At 40.6% G+C, this 15,924-nt stretch overlaps 1 protein-coding gene across 2 annotated transcripts in view; it reads left to right on the top strand.

Moving 5' to 3' along the window:
- LOC142661482 (NXPE family member 1-like) overlaps positions 1-15,924 on the top strand; it is a 233,560-nt gene that overhangs the window by 50,836 nt on the left and 166,800 nt on the right. Inside the window, exon 2 of one of the 2 annotated variants that reach the window (XM_075838883.1) lies at positions 11,793-11,890. The exons of the other annotated variant lie outside the window; for it this stretch is intronic. Coding sequence (XP_075694998.1) covers positions 11,798-11,890 — 93 coding nt within the window. The 5' untranslated portion in view covers positions 11,793-11,797. The remainder of the gene's footprint in view (positions 1-11,792; positions 11,891-15,924) is intronic. 2 annotated transcript variants of the gene reach the window in all.

The raw sequence follows: 15,924 nt of genomic DNA, 5'->3' as shown, positions 1-15,924 counted from the left end.
GGTATGAGATACTGAAGTGTATCAGTTAAAAATTATTTTGTATAATCCATTATAACCCTGTTCTGTGTGTATTTGGTTCTGATATTGAGAGAGAGGTAAAGAATTTAAAATTGATATTACAAATGTTATTTTGGTCTGGTTAGTGATACTCCGTTACCGGGATTCGAATGTTATACCTCACTTCGGGGAGTGGAAGAGACAGGTGAACAGGGTCATGTTGTTTGAGAAATTTCATTGCATACATTTTATACGAAATGGTATCCATGGTTACAATACCTATCTACGGAGGAGAGAATAGCCCCAATGGTATAACTATTGGAAATATTGGGTAAATATAGTTCTGAGATTAGGATTTTATGCTGATTTTCCTAGGGGGAAAAAAAATGGTGTTCTTTTAGGTATATCATTTAGAGTGTTTTTTTCCCTCTCATTCTCTCTGTCTGTTTTGTTCTTTTAAGGATGGTGGGCTCTCAGGATTTGCTGTTTATATTACATATTTTGTAAACTTGATATGTGGGACCGTTATCATATTTATATAGCATCATAATAATAATAAAAAAGAAAAAAAATACTGGAAATTATTTAAATGTCTAACTCTGATCAATGAGAAGTTTTATGCAGCCCTTCTATCTTAATCTATGTTTTATTTTATATAATACTCTAATTATATAATATTACTACAAATGGTAGGCAGTATGATCTTGAAAGGAATAGTATTCTTTTCATAAAAAGGTAAGTCAGTGTGATAAGTGCAACTTTCCAAATAGTTAAAAAAAAATATATATTTTTACTTTTTGAGATACAGCTGCTGTTTTCGGTATACAGAGCAGCTGTATCTTTTGCTAAATCCTGCTCCCATCAGGTCCACAGGACTGACGGGCTCAGTGACAGCGGGTAATGCTTGTCTTTGACACGCAGGATCTACCTGTAATCTATCCCATATAAATTCATAATTTAGATGTGAGAGATTATACGTGGATCGAACACAGGACCTGGTGACACTGAGCCTGTCAGGTCCGCAGGACTGACTGATTCAGGTCATAGCAAAAGATACAGCTGCTCTGTATAGAGAATAAAGAGCAGCTGTACATAAAAAAGTAAAAGCACATTTTTAATAAAAACTTTTTAGAAAGTTGCACTAATCACCCTGACTGAGCTTTTTATTTAGAAAATAAAATGTGACTTTCAAAGGTATACATAGCATTTAAAGTGTGTATGGAGAAAATAATTAAAAGGGGCAGAGAAGTTAACTACTTTCAAACAAAAAGATATGAAAAAATATGTTAAACATCATGTGCCTCAAATTGGCAGAATTAAAAAAATGTAATAACATACAATCTTCTTTTTCTACAAAGCAGGATCTGTATTTCTTAAATAAATGTAAAGGTAAAACCTTTGGATACTCTAAGCTCTGGAGATTTAAACAATCTGTACATCCATTTAGCCTCAAATAATTGTAGCAACAATTTATCTAAATCACTTCTTCTTGGTCCTAATTTTACTTGTTGTATTTCCCAAACCTCACTATCTTTGAATAATTGTTATGTACAAATCTAACGTGTCTAGTCAACGGTGTATCTTTCCCAGTATGGATAGCACTTAGATGTTGAGAGATTCTTTTTCTCAACTGTTGGATCGTTTTTCCACTGTACAATAATAGGCAGGGACATTGCATTACATATATGACCTACTTTGTTTTACAATTTATGAATTCCTCAATATTGTTCTCTCTATTATTTTTAGAATTCAAATAACTTTTTAGGGGAGATACAAACAAACAAACAAACAAACAAACAAACAAACAAACAAACAAACAAACAAACAAACAAACAAACAGCTACAGTATTCCCCAGACTTATAGCTACCAGTGGGTTTTATGGGAAGCCAGCTTAGGGTGCTGTTTGTTTTTCTGGTTTAAAAAAATTGTGCACCAAGACATCTTTCCGTAACATGCAAACCTGGCAGCGGTTCCGTTATACCTTTTGATGCCAGCTGTTGCCGCTCTGACCCTTGGTGTTACACTGATACGCCTTTTCACGGCGGTCATTAATGGGCTTTATTCTAGGCCGCCGCCTTTTCACGGCGGCCTAATCAATGTCCTGCATGGGTCTCTTGTGCAGGCTGGAGCCAGGGCTCGGCTGTCTGATAAAAGCCGGGCTCCTGCTCCAACGGCAGCGATCGAAGTTTACTTAGATCGCAGACATTTAACCCCTTAAATGCGGCAGTCATTTGTGACCGCTGCATTTAAGTTGTTTACAGAGGGAGAGAGCACCCTCTGTCACCCATCGGCGGCCCGCAAATGCAGGCATCCGATGGGGTGGCATGGCAGCCGGGGGCCTAACAAAGGCCCCCAGGTCTGCCCTGGCTAAATACCTATTAGGACAGGCCAGAGGCACGTCCTAATAGATGCCTGTCAGTTTTATACTGACAGGTAATAATGCTCTGGTATACAAAGTACACCAAAGCATTATATCTGCGATCTAAAGATCGCATAGTGAAGTCTTCTAGTGAGACTGAAAAAATATGTAATGTGAAATAAAAATTAATAAGGTACACATTAAACCATATTTTACCAAACAAATGGATTTAGTAAAAGTGTAAAAATAAAATAAAAACTACACATATATGGTATCCCTGCAATCTTATTGACCCAAAAAATAAAGTTATCATATTATTTAAACCGCAAGGTGAACCCCGTAAAAAATGCAAAAAAACAACAGCAAAATTGCAATTTTTTCCATTCCCCCCACAAAAAATAATAAAAGGTTAGCAGATAAGTCCCATGTACCCCAAATTGGTAGCAATGAAGTCCCGCAAAAAACAAGCCCTCATATGGCGACATTGACGGAAAAATAAAAAAGTTATGGCTCTTGGAAAGCGACGATGCAAAATAAAATTATTTTAGTTCAAAAGTGTTTTTATTCTGAAAAAGTAGTAAAACATAAAAAAACTATGCATATTTGGTATCGCCGTAATCGTACCGACCCATAGAATAAAGGCAGCATGTTATTTACACCACACAGTAATCGGCGTAAATGTAAAACACATAGAACAATGGCTAAATTGCTGGTTTTTTTTATATCCCCCCCAAAAAAATCAATAAAAAAATTCTACATACTCCAAAATGGTGCCATTGAAAAATACAACTCATCCCGCAAAAAAACAAGTCCTCATACAGCCATGTCCACGTGAAAATAAAAAAAGTTATAGCTCTTCGAATGTGACGATGGAAAAACTAAAAAAAAATTGCTTTGTCATTAGGGCCCAGAATGCAAGCAGGGGGAAGGGGTTAAATACTGTCCTACAGGATAACTCCTTTTGAACTGGGTGGGTGGTAGCTGTCCCAGACTAGGAGATTAAGTTTGTGTACGTAGATTTTCCCTAAATGTTTGTCTGAATTTGTCTCAGCTATACAGACTGCCAAGTCCCAAAAATGTATAGTATGTTGGTGAATTTTAGAAGTTTAACCCCTTAGTGACCAACAGTACGCCTTTTTACGTTCCTCACTAATGGGCTTTAGGCTAATGCGACGCCTTTTAACGTGATCGCATTAGCCTAAAGTAGCGCCGAAATTAAAGATTGGGGCTCCGTTCTCTCAGCTACCGGAGGTAGCTGAGAGTTCGGGGCAACGACCAGAGACCATAACGAGTGGTCTCTGGTCACGTGATCGCCGTGAATCCCTATTTCACGGCGTTCACGCTAAACCGGCGGATAATCGCCATTTCTCTCTCCTCTCATGGAATAACTCCTTAGAGAGGAGAGAGAACGGGTAAATAGTGCGCCCCCCCCTCCCACGTCCGATCCCCCCCCCCCGTCCGATTCCCCTTCATGTCCGATTCCCCCCCCCCCCGGTCCGGTCCGATCCCCCCCCCCCGGTCCGATCCCCCCCCCCCAAAATGGCGCCCGAGTGCGCTTTGCATAACTTACCTGTGTCGTCATCTGGCACAGCAACAATCAGGGACCGTTGTGACTGGTCCCTGATCAGGTGATCTCTGTGATAAAACCTATCACAGAGATCACTGACAGTTATTTTCAAAACACAGCCAGGACATGGGCTGTGTTTCTCTCTCCTCCCATTGTAGTTGTTCTGAGAGGAGAGAGAAATCAGTCTAAGTCCTGTGCTGTGAAGAAAGAAAGTGATAAAAAATCATAGTTCTTATACACACACATATATATATATATATAATATATCAAATCTATATTAGCGTCAGCGCTAGATTAGCGTCAGCGCTAGTTTAGCGTTAGTGCTAGTTTACCGTTAGTTCTAGTTTAGCGTTAGTGCTAGTTTACCGTTAGTTTAGCGTTACTTTAGGGTTAGGGCTAGTTTAGCGTTCGTGTTTAGGGCCGTTTAGAATTAATTTTACGTCTGTTATATAAAAATAAAAAAAATATAAAAAAATATATATATATATAAAAAAAAAAAAATAAATTTGTGTCGTTTTTAGGATTTTAGGTTTACTTTAGGGTTAGGACTTATAGGGCATATATATATATATATATACATACACATCTATAAATATGTCTCAGCGTATGTACAGCGCGGAGCAAGCCTACGCCTTGCTATGTTCCGACACTTCTGAAAGCGAAACAGACACCGCTTCAGAATTTGTTCCAGACAGTGACAGTGACGATTCTAATTCCACCGCTGAACCCCATAGTCCTATGGTGGTGGATACGTCAGTCGCTGTAGAGGTGTCAAGTGCAGGGCCGAGTGTTGCAGTCCCTCCCGTGATGTGGGATCCTGCACTAACATTTTCCCCCCAAGTACCCCAATTTGAAGCGACCCCAGGAATTAGTGTCGACGTCCAAAATTTTACCCCCTATAATTTTTTTAATTTATTTATATGTGATACGGTCCTAGACTTGATAGTCCAGCAGACTAATCTGTATGCTAGGCAGTTTGTTCTACAAAAGCCTGCATCTATGTACTCCAGAATGTGGAGCCCCACAAGTGTCCCAGAAATAAAAAAATTTTTAGGCATTACCCTCAATATGGGTTTGGTTAAAAAACCCTCTGTCCGGTCCTACTGGACTTGTAGTGCTGTCCACGCTACCCCTGTATTTGCAGCAGTGATGTCCAGAAACCGCTATGAGGCCCTAATGCGATTCATGCATTTTACTGATAATTCCCAAGTCTTCCCAAGAAGTGACCCAGCTTATGATCGGCTTAATAAATTAAGGCCATTAATCACCCTTCTAAATGATTTATTTTTAAAGTTGTACACCCCTGACAAAAATTTGTCAGTAGATGAATCGCTCATGAGCTTCAAAGGGCGTCTTTCCTTTCGTCAATTCATCCCTTCCAAACGAGCCAGATATGGGGTGAAATTGTACAAAGTTTGCGAGAGCACAACGGGTTACACCTGCGGTTTCAAAATCTATGAAGGCAGGGACTGCCAAATTTATACCCCAGGCTGCCCAGAAACTATTGGCACCTCTGGCAAAATTGTGTGGAACCTAATGGAGCCATTTCTGCACAAGGGGTACCACGTCTATACAGACAATTTTTATACCAGCGTTGCCCTTTATAAAGCCCTCCATGCTGCAAATACAGGGGCCTGTGGGACAGTACGGAAGAACAGAGTGGGACTCCCACAACAGTTGGTGTCCAGGCGTTTGGGAAAGGGAACATCCATGGCCCTTGTAAGTCAGGAATTGCTTGCAGTGAAGTGGGCCGACAAGAAGGATGTCTACATGCTGTCCACCGTACACACGGACACCACTGTGGCAATTACGGAGAGGGGGGCTACCACTGCAAAGCAGAAACCTGTCTGTGTAACAGACTACAACAAATTTATGGGGGGTGTAGACCTTTCCGACCAGGTGCTTCAGCCTTACCTGGTGAAGCGCAAAAATAAGGCCTGGTACAAAAAGGTAGCAATCTACCTCATCCAGGTTGCTACCTATAACAGTTTTGTTATTTTCAAAAAAGCCCAAGGAACGCTCACTTTCCTTCAATTTCAGGAGAAGGTCATTGAGCATCTCCTTTTTGAGTCCACTATACCGGCACAATCCTGCGAATCTGAGGATGTGCGCAGGCTTTCAGAGCGCCACTTTTTACACCCTATTCCCTCCACTGAGACCCAAAAATATCCCCAAAAAAGGTGTCGGGTATGTAGCAGGCATGGCAGGAGGAGGGATACCCGCTTTTATTGCCCCATGTGTCCATCAAAACCAGCCCTTTGTAACTACCCCTGTTTCGAAACCTTTCACACGGTTGCAAATTACTAGAATTTAACACAAAAAAAAATAATGGGTTGGGGCCTTTTTAGGGAGTCAATTTCTTTATATTTTCTTTTTAGTTCGTGGGCTTTCCAAGTAGGGATTATTTCTTGTGGGAGAGGTTGTAGAGCACATTTTTTTCAGACCGTGAAACTAATTTTACCCCTTATGATTTTTTTTATTTATTTGTGGGTGATCAAGTGCTGGAATTAATTGTCCAGTACAAAATCCCACATCCACAATTTTTTTATTTTGACTGTTCTTATGACTATGTCCTGCCACATACGGCTGTTACATTCCTAATTCTGTACCGTGATACGGGCATGATCTTTTTTTTTTATTTGGAGGATCTCTAATAATTGAGCTGTTCCTTATCAATACACCATGGGCTTTGTTACGGTTCTTCTGGAAATACTGACATCATTTTGGGGATTAGTGATCCTTTACTGTTCCTATAGATGTCCTTTTATATATTCTGTAGGTGATTGGTTGTTTTGTGCACATAGCGGTTCCTACCTTGCCGGGCAGGGGTCTGTTATGGTGTACCGCGTCACTTGGCACATTCGTCCCTCATAAGGATTGATGGAGCTAAAGAGAAGTTGTACAACCAGTCACTGAAAAAAAAAATCCTTGTCATGACAGCCCTGCAGGTGTTCTTCTATCTAGTGAACAGACTCGAGTTTGCAACATAGTTGGATACATTTTCCTCCATTTGTTTGAAGATATTGCCCGTCACTCCAGTACAGTTTATTTTTTCCTCTCTGACTGATTTTATTTTAGGACAGAATTCTGTCCACAATGACATCATAATGGCACCAACTGCTTCTTCAGCAAGACATAGTCATAAGTACAGGCAAATACGTCTATAGCAACATTTATCCGTTATGAATACACGGCTTCACTTCTATTCTGTGCCGCACAAATTTATTAATGTGGCGTATTTCTAACAAAATAACCTTCTACCACGTCTCCTCTATTTCATGTGGAAACGTAATAAAAGCTTGAAGAAAACATTATATACCCATAGTGTCTGAAATGATACCCATTATTTCCTCCTTTAAAAAATTTTTGGTCCGCATGCCCACTACACCACTAGATGAATACCTTTAGGGGTTTAGTTTTTAAAATGGGGTCATTTCTGCGTGGTTTTTTTTTGTTCAGGCAGCTCAATGCCTCTAAATGCATGATATGGGGCCTAGAATTTATTCAATTGTGCCCTGAAAGCCAAAGGGTGCTCCCTCTCTTTTTGGCCCAGCCACACGTCTAATAAGCAGATTATGGCAACAATGAGAGTATTTTTGAAAACAGGAGAAACAGGGTGATAGATTTTGGGGTGTGTTTCTTCATTTTCATGTTCGCTTTACAAAGAAATCGGTCTTCAAAGTGATACTTTTATATAAAAAGTGTTTTTTTTATTTTATTTCACCAGCTATGCATTAAATTTAGCAAAAAACTGTGGGGTCAAAATACTCACTACACCCCTAGATAAATACCTTAAGGGGTCTAGTTTTCTAAATGGGGTCGTTTATGGGGAGTTTCTATCGTTCTGGTAGTTCAAAACCTCTCCAAATGTACAGTGGGGCCTAAAACAATTTCAAGCAAAATAGGAGTCCTGAAAGCCTCCGGGTGCTCCCTTTCTTTCGGGCCCTGCTGTGTGTCCAGGCAACACATTAGGGTCACAATGGGGGCATTTTTGAAAACAGGAGAAACAGGGTGATAGATTTTGGCGTGTGTTTCTTCATTCTTATAGTCGCTTTACACAGAAATCGGTCTTCAAAGTGATACTTTTATTAAAAAAGTGAATTTTTTTTTTTTTTCACCTGCTATGCATTAAATTTAGCAAAAAACTGTGGGGTCAAAATACTCACTACACCCCTAGATAAATACCTTAAGGGGTCTAGTTTTCTAAATGGGGTAGTTTATGGGGAGTTTCTATCGTTCTGGTAGTTCAAAACCTCTCCAAATGTACAGTGGGGCCTAAAACATTTTCAAGCAAAATAGGAGTCCTGAAAGCCTCCGGGTGCTCCCTTTCTTTCGGGCCCTGCTGTGTGTCCAGGCAACACATTAGGGTCACAATGGGGGAATTTTTGAAAACAGGAGAAACAGGGTAATAGATTTTGGCATGTGTTTCTTCATTCTTATAGTCGCTTTACACAGAAATCGGTCTTCAAAGTGATACTTTTATTAAAAAAGTGAATTTTTATTTTTTTTCACCTGCTATGCATTAAATTTAGCAAAAAACTGTGGGGTCAAAATACTCACTACACCCCTAGATAAATACCTTAAGGGGTCTAGTTTTCTAAATGGGGTAGTTTATGGGGAGTTTCTATCGTTCTGGTAGTTCAAAACCTCTCCAAATGTACAGTGGGGCCTAAAACATTTTCAAGCAAAATATGAGTCCTGAAAGCCTCTGGGTGCTCCCTCCCTTTCGGGCCCTGTCGTGTGTCCAGGCAATGCATTAGGGTCACAATGGGGGCATTTTTGAAAACAGGAGAATCAGGGTGATAGATTTTGGCGTGTGTTTCTTCATTCTTATAGTCGCTTTACACAGAAATCGGTCTTCAAAGTGATACTTTTATTACAAAAGTGAATTATTTTTTTTTTCACCTGCTATGCATTAAATTTAGCAAAAAACTGTGGGGTCAAAATACTCACTACACCCCTAGATAAATACCTTAAGGGGTCTAGTTTTCTAAATGGGGTCGTTTATGGGGAGTTTCTATCGTTCTGGTAGTTCAAAACCTCTCCAAATGTACAGTGGGGCCTAAAACATTTTCAAGCAAAATATGAGTCCTGAAAGCCTCCTGGTGCTCCCTCCCTTTCGGGCCCTGTCGTGTGTCCAGGCAACGCATTAGGGTCACAATGGGGGCATTTTTGAAAACAGGAGAAACAGGGTGATAGATTTTTGGGTGTGTTTCTTCATTCTCATGGTCGCTTTACAAAGAAATCGGTCTTCAAAGTGATACTTTTATGAAAAAAGTTAAATTATATTTTTTTATGCCTGCTTTGCATGAATTCTTACAAAAAAACTGTGGGGTCAAAATACTTACAACACCCCTTAATAAATACCTTAAGGGGTCTAGTTTTCAAAATGGGGTCACTTGTGGGGGTTTCCACCATTCTGACACCTATGAGCCTATGAAAACCTAGCTTGGTGCAGGAAAACAAAATGTACTACAAAATTTATAAAATTATTACTTAACTTGTAAGTCCTCTAAATTGCTCAAAAATTAATTTTTTTTTTCAAAAGTGCTGCCAAAATAGAGTAAGGAGATGGAAATATATATTTAATAAAAAAAATTGTACAGTATGTGTGTACATATGTGACATATTGCAGTTAAAAATAGGGAAAAATGATAATTTTTACAAAATTTCTTCAATTTTTCTATTTTTTAAGTTATTTCCGCAAATCGTATCAGTCTACTTTTACCACTAAAATAAAGTACAACATGTGACGAAAAAACAATGTCAGAATTACTTGGATAGTCAAAACTTTCACAGAGTTATTCTCTGATAAAGTCACACATACCAGATTTGACAAATTTGGCTTGGTCATTAAGGTCCAAACAAGCTTGGTCACTAAGGGGTTAATATAAGCCCAAAGAATTTAAATGTAATAGATCATCAAAATGGTAAAAAAAAAAAAGGACCCTTCCAAATAAAGGGGTTTTCCAACTTAGACATTTATGGCATATTATCAGGAAATGCCATAAATGTCTGATAGATATCGGTCCCAGCTCTAATATCCACACCTATATCGAGAGTCTAGGTCATCCGACCTTCGTTTTGCCTGGTAAGGTGGCTGGTGGCTGCAGATTACAGGCGGGGACTAGTAGATGAACATTTTTGTTCTATAGTAGATACGGAAAAAGCCGAGCAGCACTTGCTCAGCTGTTTCCGTAACACCCATAGAATAGAATAAACAGAGTCGGTACGCATGTGCGGAACGGGGGCCAGGGACCCCCTTTCTCGATATAGGTAAAGGTCTCAGAGCTGGGACATGCATCTATCAGACATTTATGTGGATATATAGAAAATTTCCAAGCATTTTCCCATAAAAGAAACATGATTTAATTTTCAATTAAAAAGTATTTAAACACCATAAGGGTATCTGCACACGGTAGCAGGCTTTTACGTCTGAAATGACAGACTGTTTTCTGGAGAAAACAGCTGCCTCGTTTCAGACGTAATTGCTCCTCCTCGCATTTTGCGAGGCTTCTCTAACAGCTGTAAATTTTGAGCTGTGCTTCATTGAGTTCAATGAAGAATGGCTCAAATTACGTCTGAAAGAAGTGTCCTGCACTTCTTTTGACGAGGTTGTATTTTTACGCGTCGTCGTTTGACAGCTATCAAACGACGACGCGTAAATGACCGGTTGTCTGCACAGTACGTCAGCAAACCCATTCAAATGAATGGGCAGATGTTTGCCGACGTATTGTAGCCTTATTTTCAGACGTAAAACGAGGCATTATACGCCTCGTTTACGTCTGAAAATAGGTAGTGTGAACCCAGCCTAACAGTTGATGGATCAAAACCGGAAAACACAAGCTGGCATCCGCAAATCAATTAATATGTGACTAGCATAAAGATAGATTTAGCATAGGTATGGAGCGATGCACATAAAATTTAAATTGCAATTGCACATGGTTCAAATGAGGCTCAGCATGTGCTGATAGGTACCTAATATAAATATGAATCTCAATGAACACACTCTTGAAGTAACTAACAACTTACAATCATAAATTAATTCCCTGGTGGTCCCTTACCTATGATTTCTGTCTGCTGCGTTGCCCCAATATGAATATGCCATAAATGTTTAAGTTGGGTATATCCTTTCATATCTATAATAATAATGTATTCACCTCAAAACTTATATGGTGTGTAAAAATAATTATAAAACCTCATTAAACACGTTGGTCTTCCCACCAGCCCAGGAGTAGATTTGGATACGACGGAGAACACTTTGCCCCATCTCAGTTGCCCAGAGCTGGTGGTAAAAATTAGCTTAAAAAACGAGAAAATGGTGTTTCAAAATAAATTTCAATAAATCTTAAACAAATTGTGCTTACAAAGGTGTAATCTTCTAGTCTTCAAAAACTGTAAAACTGCTTCCAGTCCCAAATCACGATGGGTACTGATGTAAATTGCTTCAACGTCTAAACTGGCAAGCAAAGTATCAAGCGTGACTGTTATCCCTTTTAAATTTGTCACAGTATCTTTGCAACTGTCCTCAAAGGGTTTTACAATTATGTCAACATATGCACTGTATTTATATATTCAGTCAAATAGTTGTTTCTTGATATTTTAGGTCTTCCAGCAGGTGGAGCCTTCTTGTGTGTAAAAAGTGGCCACAGTGTGGTTTGAATTAAACGAAAAAAAGTGTATATATAGAGAGGTAGATAGTCAGAGATAGGGTTAGAGAGATAGTTATGAGATAGAGAAAGATAGATATGAGACATATATATTCATATATAGCTAGAGTAAGAGATAGAAATAAATATGGATGTATACAAATAATAAATATATTGTACTAGCTAGGTTTATATATACTTTGTATTGTTTCTTTGCAGGCAGAATGAACTCCCTCCTGTCGTATAAAGGCTTACTGATATCACTAGCTGCATTCTGTCTCCTGGTTAGCGTCATTTATTATCAAAACTTAAAAAAGGTAATATATAAACATATAAGACTATTTGTAAAGTACATGTTTTTGCTGTTGCTTACATTAGCAATATAGTATAAAATAATTGTGGTGGTTACATTTGTAAAGAAGGAAGATAATTGCATTAATAAACATTTTGCCTTCAGCTTCTATGCTGCTAATAACATTATCTGTTCTACAGATTTTTGTGAGGAATATGGTTTTGACCTTAGGGGCTGATATTCGGTGCCGGGGGAAACTCTAAAAAATATATATTGGATAGAGTACTACTTGGTGAGGGGTCGGGCGACACTCTTGTGGGAGTGTATGTACTGGTGGCGGCTTTAGCAAATGAATTCAGATTGAAAATTAGGGGTGAAGTAGTCATTGTTTCTTCGATAAGTTTGTCTTGAAATGGTGTCCGTACCCAGCGGATAGTTGTATTGACGCCTCCTGAGGAATCATGGGTAGTGGAAAAGGTGTTGTCAAAGGAATTCAGGGAATTTGACTGATTACTCGGATGTTGTCAATTTTAACTTTAAAATAAGTGGCCGGGTCTTCGGCACTGGAGATCTGTGATTGGCGTCTTAGATAGTGTGGAGATGAGGGAGGTGAAATAGTCTTGTTTGACATTGTGAAGGGCAGAGTTGTAAGTTCTCCGCATATATTTGTAATGGAGGAAGTCTGCTGACAAGTGCGATTTTCTCCACAGACGTTCGGCACGTCTTGAGCACCACTGAAGAAAGTGGGATTGAGGTGTGTGCCAGGGTATTGTACATCTTTGCCTGGTGGTTCGGAGTGTAGGGGGGCTGCTTCATCCAAAGCATTTTTGAGAGTGTTATTGTAATGTTTGGTTGCCAGATTAGGACATGAGAGGGAAGAGATAGGGAACAATGTGGACTGTAAACTGTCTATGAGTTGCTTCTAAAGGCATGTGGATTTCTGTATGTCTGATAGGTAGGCATGTCCTGTGGAGGCAGAGAATTTTTGATAGTAAAGGAGAGAAGGTTGTGATCAGAGTGCGGGAGAATTATTAAAGTCTGAAACCGAGCAGAGACGGATGAATACCAGGTCAAGCGAATGCCCGTCTTCATGTGTAGGAGAGTTAGTAAGTTGCGACAGACCTAGGGAGGAGATTAAAGATAGAAACTGGGAGGCAGATGGGGAGATTGGGTAATCAATGGGGATGGTTAAAGTCACCCATGATGATAGTTGGTGTTTCAGGAGTGCTGTGTGGCACTATCTACAGAGGGCACTAAATTTATTGGGGTACAAACTGTGGGCCTAACTTCTATATGGGGGCATAAACAGGGCCTAACGTCTATATGGGGGCACAAAGTGCCGATTTTTTTAATTTTTCTGCCGCCGTGACTTTTCCCCGTAAAGGGGCCCACTCAGTCTGTGTCGCCCAGGGCCCCACGTAAACTCGGAGCCAGCTCTGTATTGTACACACACACACACACACACATACATACATACATACATACGTTACACACACTATGGCCTCATGCACACGACTGCACTGGTTAGTTGTGCATTTGTGTATCATTAGGATTCACAGATCCACAACAATTCACCATTATTGGCAAATCCGGACCGTGAAATTACTTGTCTTGAGTTTTTGTGGTCCGGATTTGCGGCCCCCACACGGATCCGTGTAAATCACGCTCGTGTGCATAGGGCCATAGAAAGCTATGGATCTGCAATTTATCCGCAAATATGCGGATAAATTATGGCCGAGAAAAAAACTGTCATGTGCGTGAGGCCATACTGTACATACATACATTATGCACACACACACACACACACACACACACACACACACACACACACTTTGATACATACACAAAAAAAATTAAAAATAAAAATATATATATATATATATATATATATATACAGTATATATACACAAAAAAATACACACACACACACACATACACACAAATATACACATACAGTATGTACGTACTCGTACATACATACATATATATATATATATATATATACACACACACACACACATATACACTACACATACAGTACACACATTACACACTACAAACATACAGTACACACTACACATTACATTTACCTTTTGTACAGGTAGCTACATATATGGATCTTCTCTCGCTATGCAGGGAGACTGCCGGCAGCAGTGCAGTGCAGACACTCTGCTCGCCGCCCTCTCCGTACCGACACTGAGCAGGATCACATTACAATAGCGACAGAATAGTGGAGAGCACAGGGGAAGTCTGGGGAGGGGGGTTATTAAGGTGGCACAGGAGAGATGTTCTCTTAAGGAGGCAGCACATCTTGCAGTTGCTAATAAGTGGTGGAAACGTCGGCCAGCAGCTCTGTAATGCCGCCCCCTCTGAGACTCTGCAGGGTGCCGCTTGAGGCCAGAGGATCAACTCGCCTCATGGTGGGTGTGGCCCTACCAGACCCCCTTAACATTTACAGACCCCAGAACAAGCCCCCTAAATACAGAACCTTGACCAGACCCCCTAAATAAACACCCAAGACCAGACCCCTAAATACAGACCGAGTGAAGAGTAGATGAGTCGTGAGGAGTTCTTGGGGGATGTCTAGGTAAACCAGCGCTCCAGCAAAGGGGTGGGAGGAAGTGGCGTTCTGGCTGTGAGAGAGCCAGATCTCCAGGTACGTGTGCTCCAGGTGGTGTTGGTCTGGCTGTGAGAGAGCCAGACCAGGTGGTGCACGGACCGACAGTGCATATGAACAGCTGAGAGAGTCTGTGCGGTGCCTGGAGAGAAGGAGGCGCAGTGTTGGACCAGCTGTGAGAAAGCAGGACCGCATGGTGCACTGACCTAAATCGCAGGGGGCCGGCAGTGAAAGACTGCGGGGTGCCTGGAAAGAAGTTGGAGGAAGTGTTGGTCCGGCTGTGAGAGAGCACGGACCAGCAGTGACTGTGAACAAGGTCAATGAGAAAAGATTGCTGGGTGCCTGGGGAATATCGGGTAAACTGCTGGAGAACTGCTGGAGAGGTGAGAGTTGCTTTGGGTGGGGGTCAGTTTCCACAACTGACCAAGAGGAGCTGGTGGAGGTATCGGGGGCAGTGTCATGAATGACACATTTGACATGGACATACAGATTCCTGTTTTACAGGCTACAGGTGCCTGTCTGCTATTATCGGACATTCCATTGCCAGCACTGACAGAGGAGCCCATGACGGGATTGATGAAGCAACCAATGCAAAAAAGGATGGAGGGATTAGGAGGTCTTTTTTGCCAAATTCTGTTTTCCTTAATGTCCATACTTCCAGTATTATCGTTATTGAGGATGCAGTTGGGGGAGTCTGATTTGTCATCGTGCCTTAAAACATCTGGTTATTCCATGGAGATAGCTGACACTCAGGACTTTGGAAGTCCAAAGGGACCTTAGTATTCTGGAGGAATAAAGGAGGAACTGTTTTCTGATTTTAAACAAGAATTAAAAATTTTTCCTGCAGTTGGGGTACCATTGTTGTGATTAAATATTCAAGGAGAGAGCTAATGCAGAGTCGCAATGATACGCCGAAATGTATTACTAAATTAGTGAGGATTCCTAGGGATGTGTGGAGGCCGTTTAGGGGGTGCAGGGCGGGAAAAAATAAGGAGGTATAAACCGGCGGTTCCATTCATTCTAATGGGGAACGTGAGGTCTCTAGGAAATAAAATGGATGAGCTGGTTGCAATGGGGATGTTTGCTCGTGATGTGAGGGAGGGTAGTATTTTAGCTTTTACCGAGACATGGCTCCACAGTGATATAACCGATGCGAGTATTGAAGTTCCAGGGTTTGAATTAGTAAGAGCGGATAGAGACTTTGAGAGCACAGGGAAGAAAAGAGGGGGAGAAGTGGTTCTGTATATTAATAGTAAATGGTGTCATCCAGGGCATATCACTGTGAAACAGACATATTGCAGTATCGATATTGAATTGCTTGTGGTGGGAATAAGACCATATTATTTGCAGAGGGAATTTAATGTTGTGATGGTGGGTGTGGTGTATATTCCGTCGTCAGGAGACTCTAAAGTGGCATGTCATGTTTTATCATCTTTAACCCC

Source organism: Rhinoderma darwinii, chromosome 10 (genome assembly GCF_050947455.1).
Source record: "Rhinoderma darwinii isolate aRhiDar2 chromosome 10, aRhiDar2.hap1, whole genome shotgun sequence".
Lineage (NCBI taxonomy): Eukaryota > Metazoa > Chordata > Amphibia > Anura > Rhinodermatidae > Rhinoderma > Rhinoderma darwinii.
This window is presented reverse-complemented; position numbering and strand designations above follow the sequence as displayed.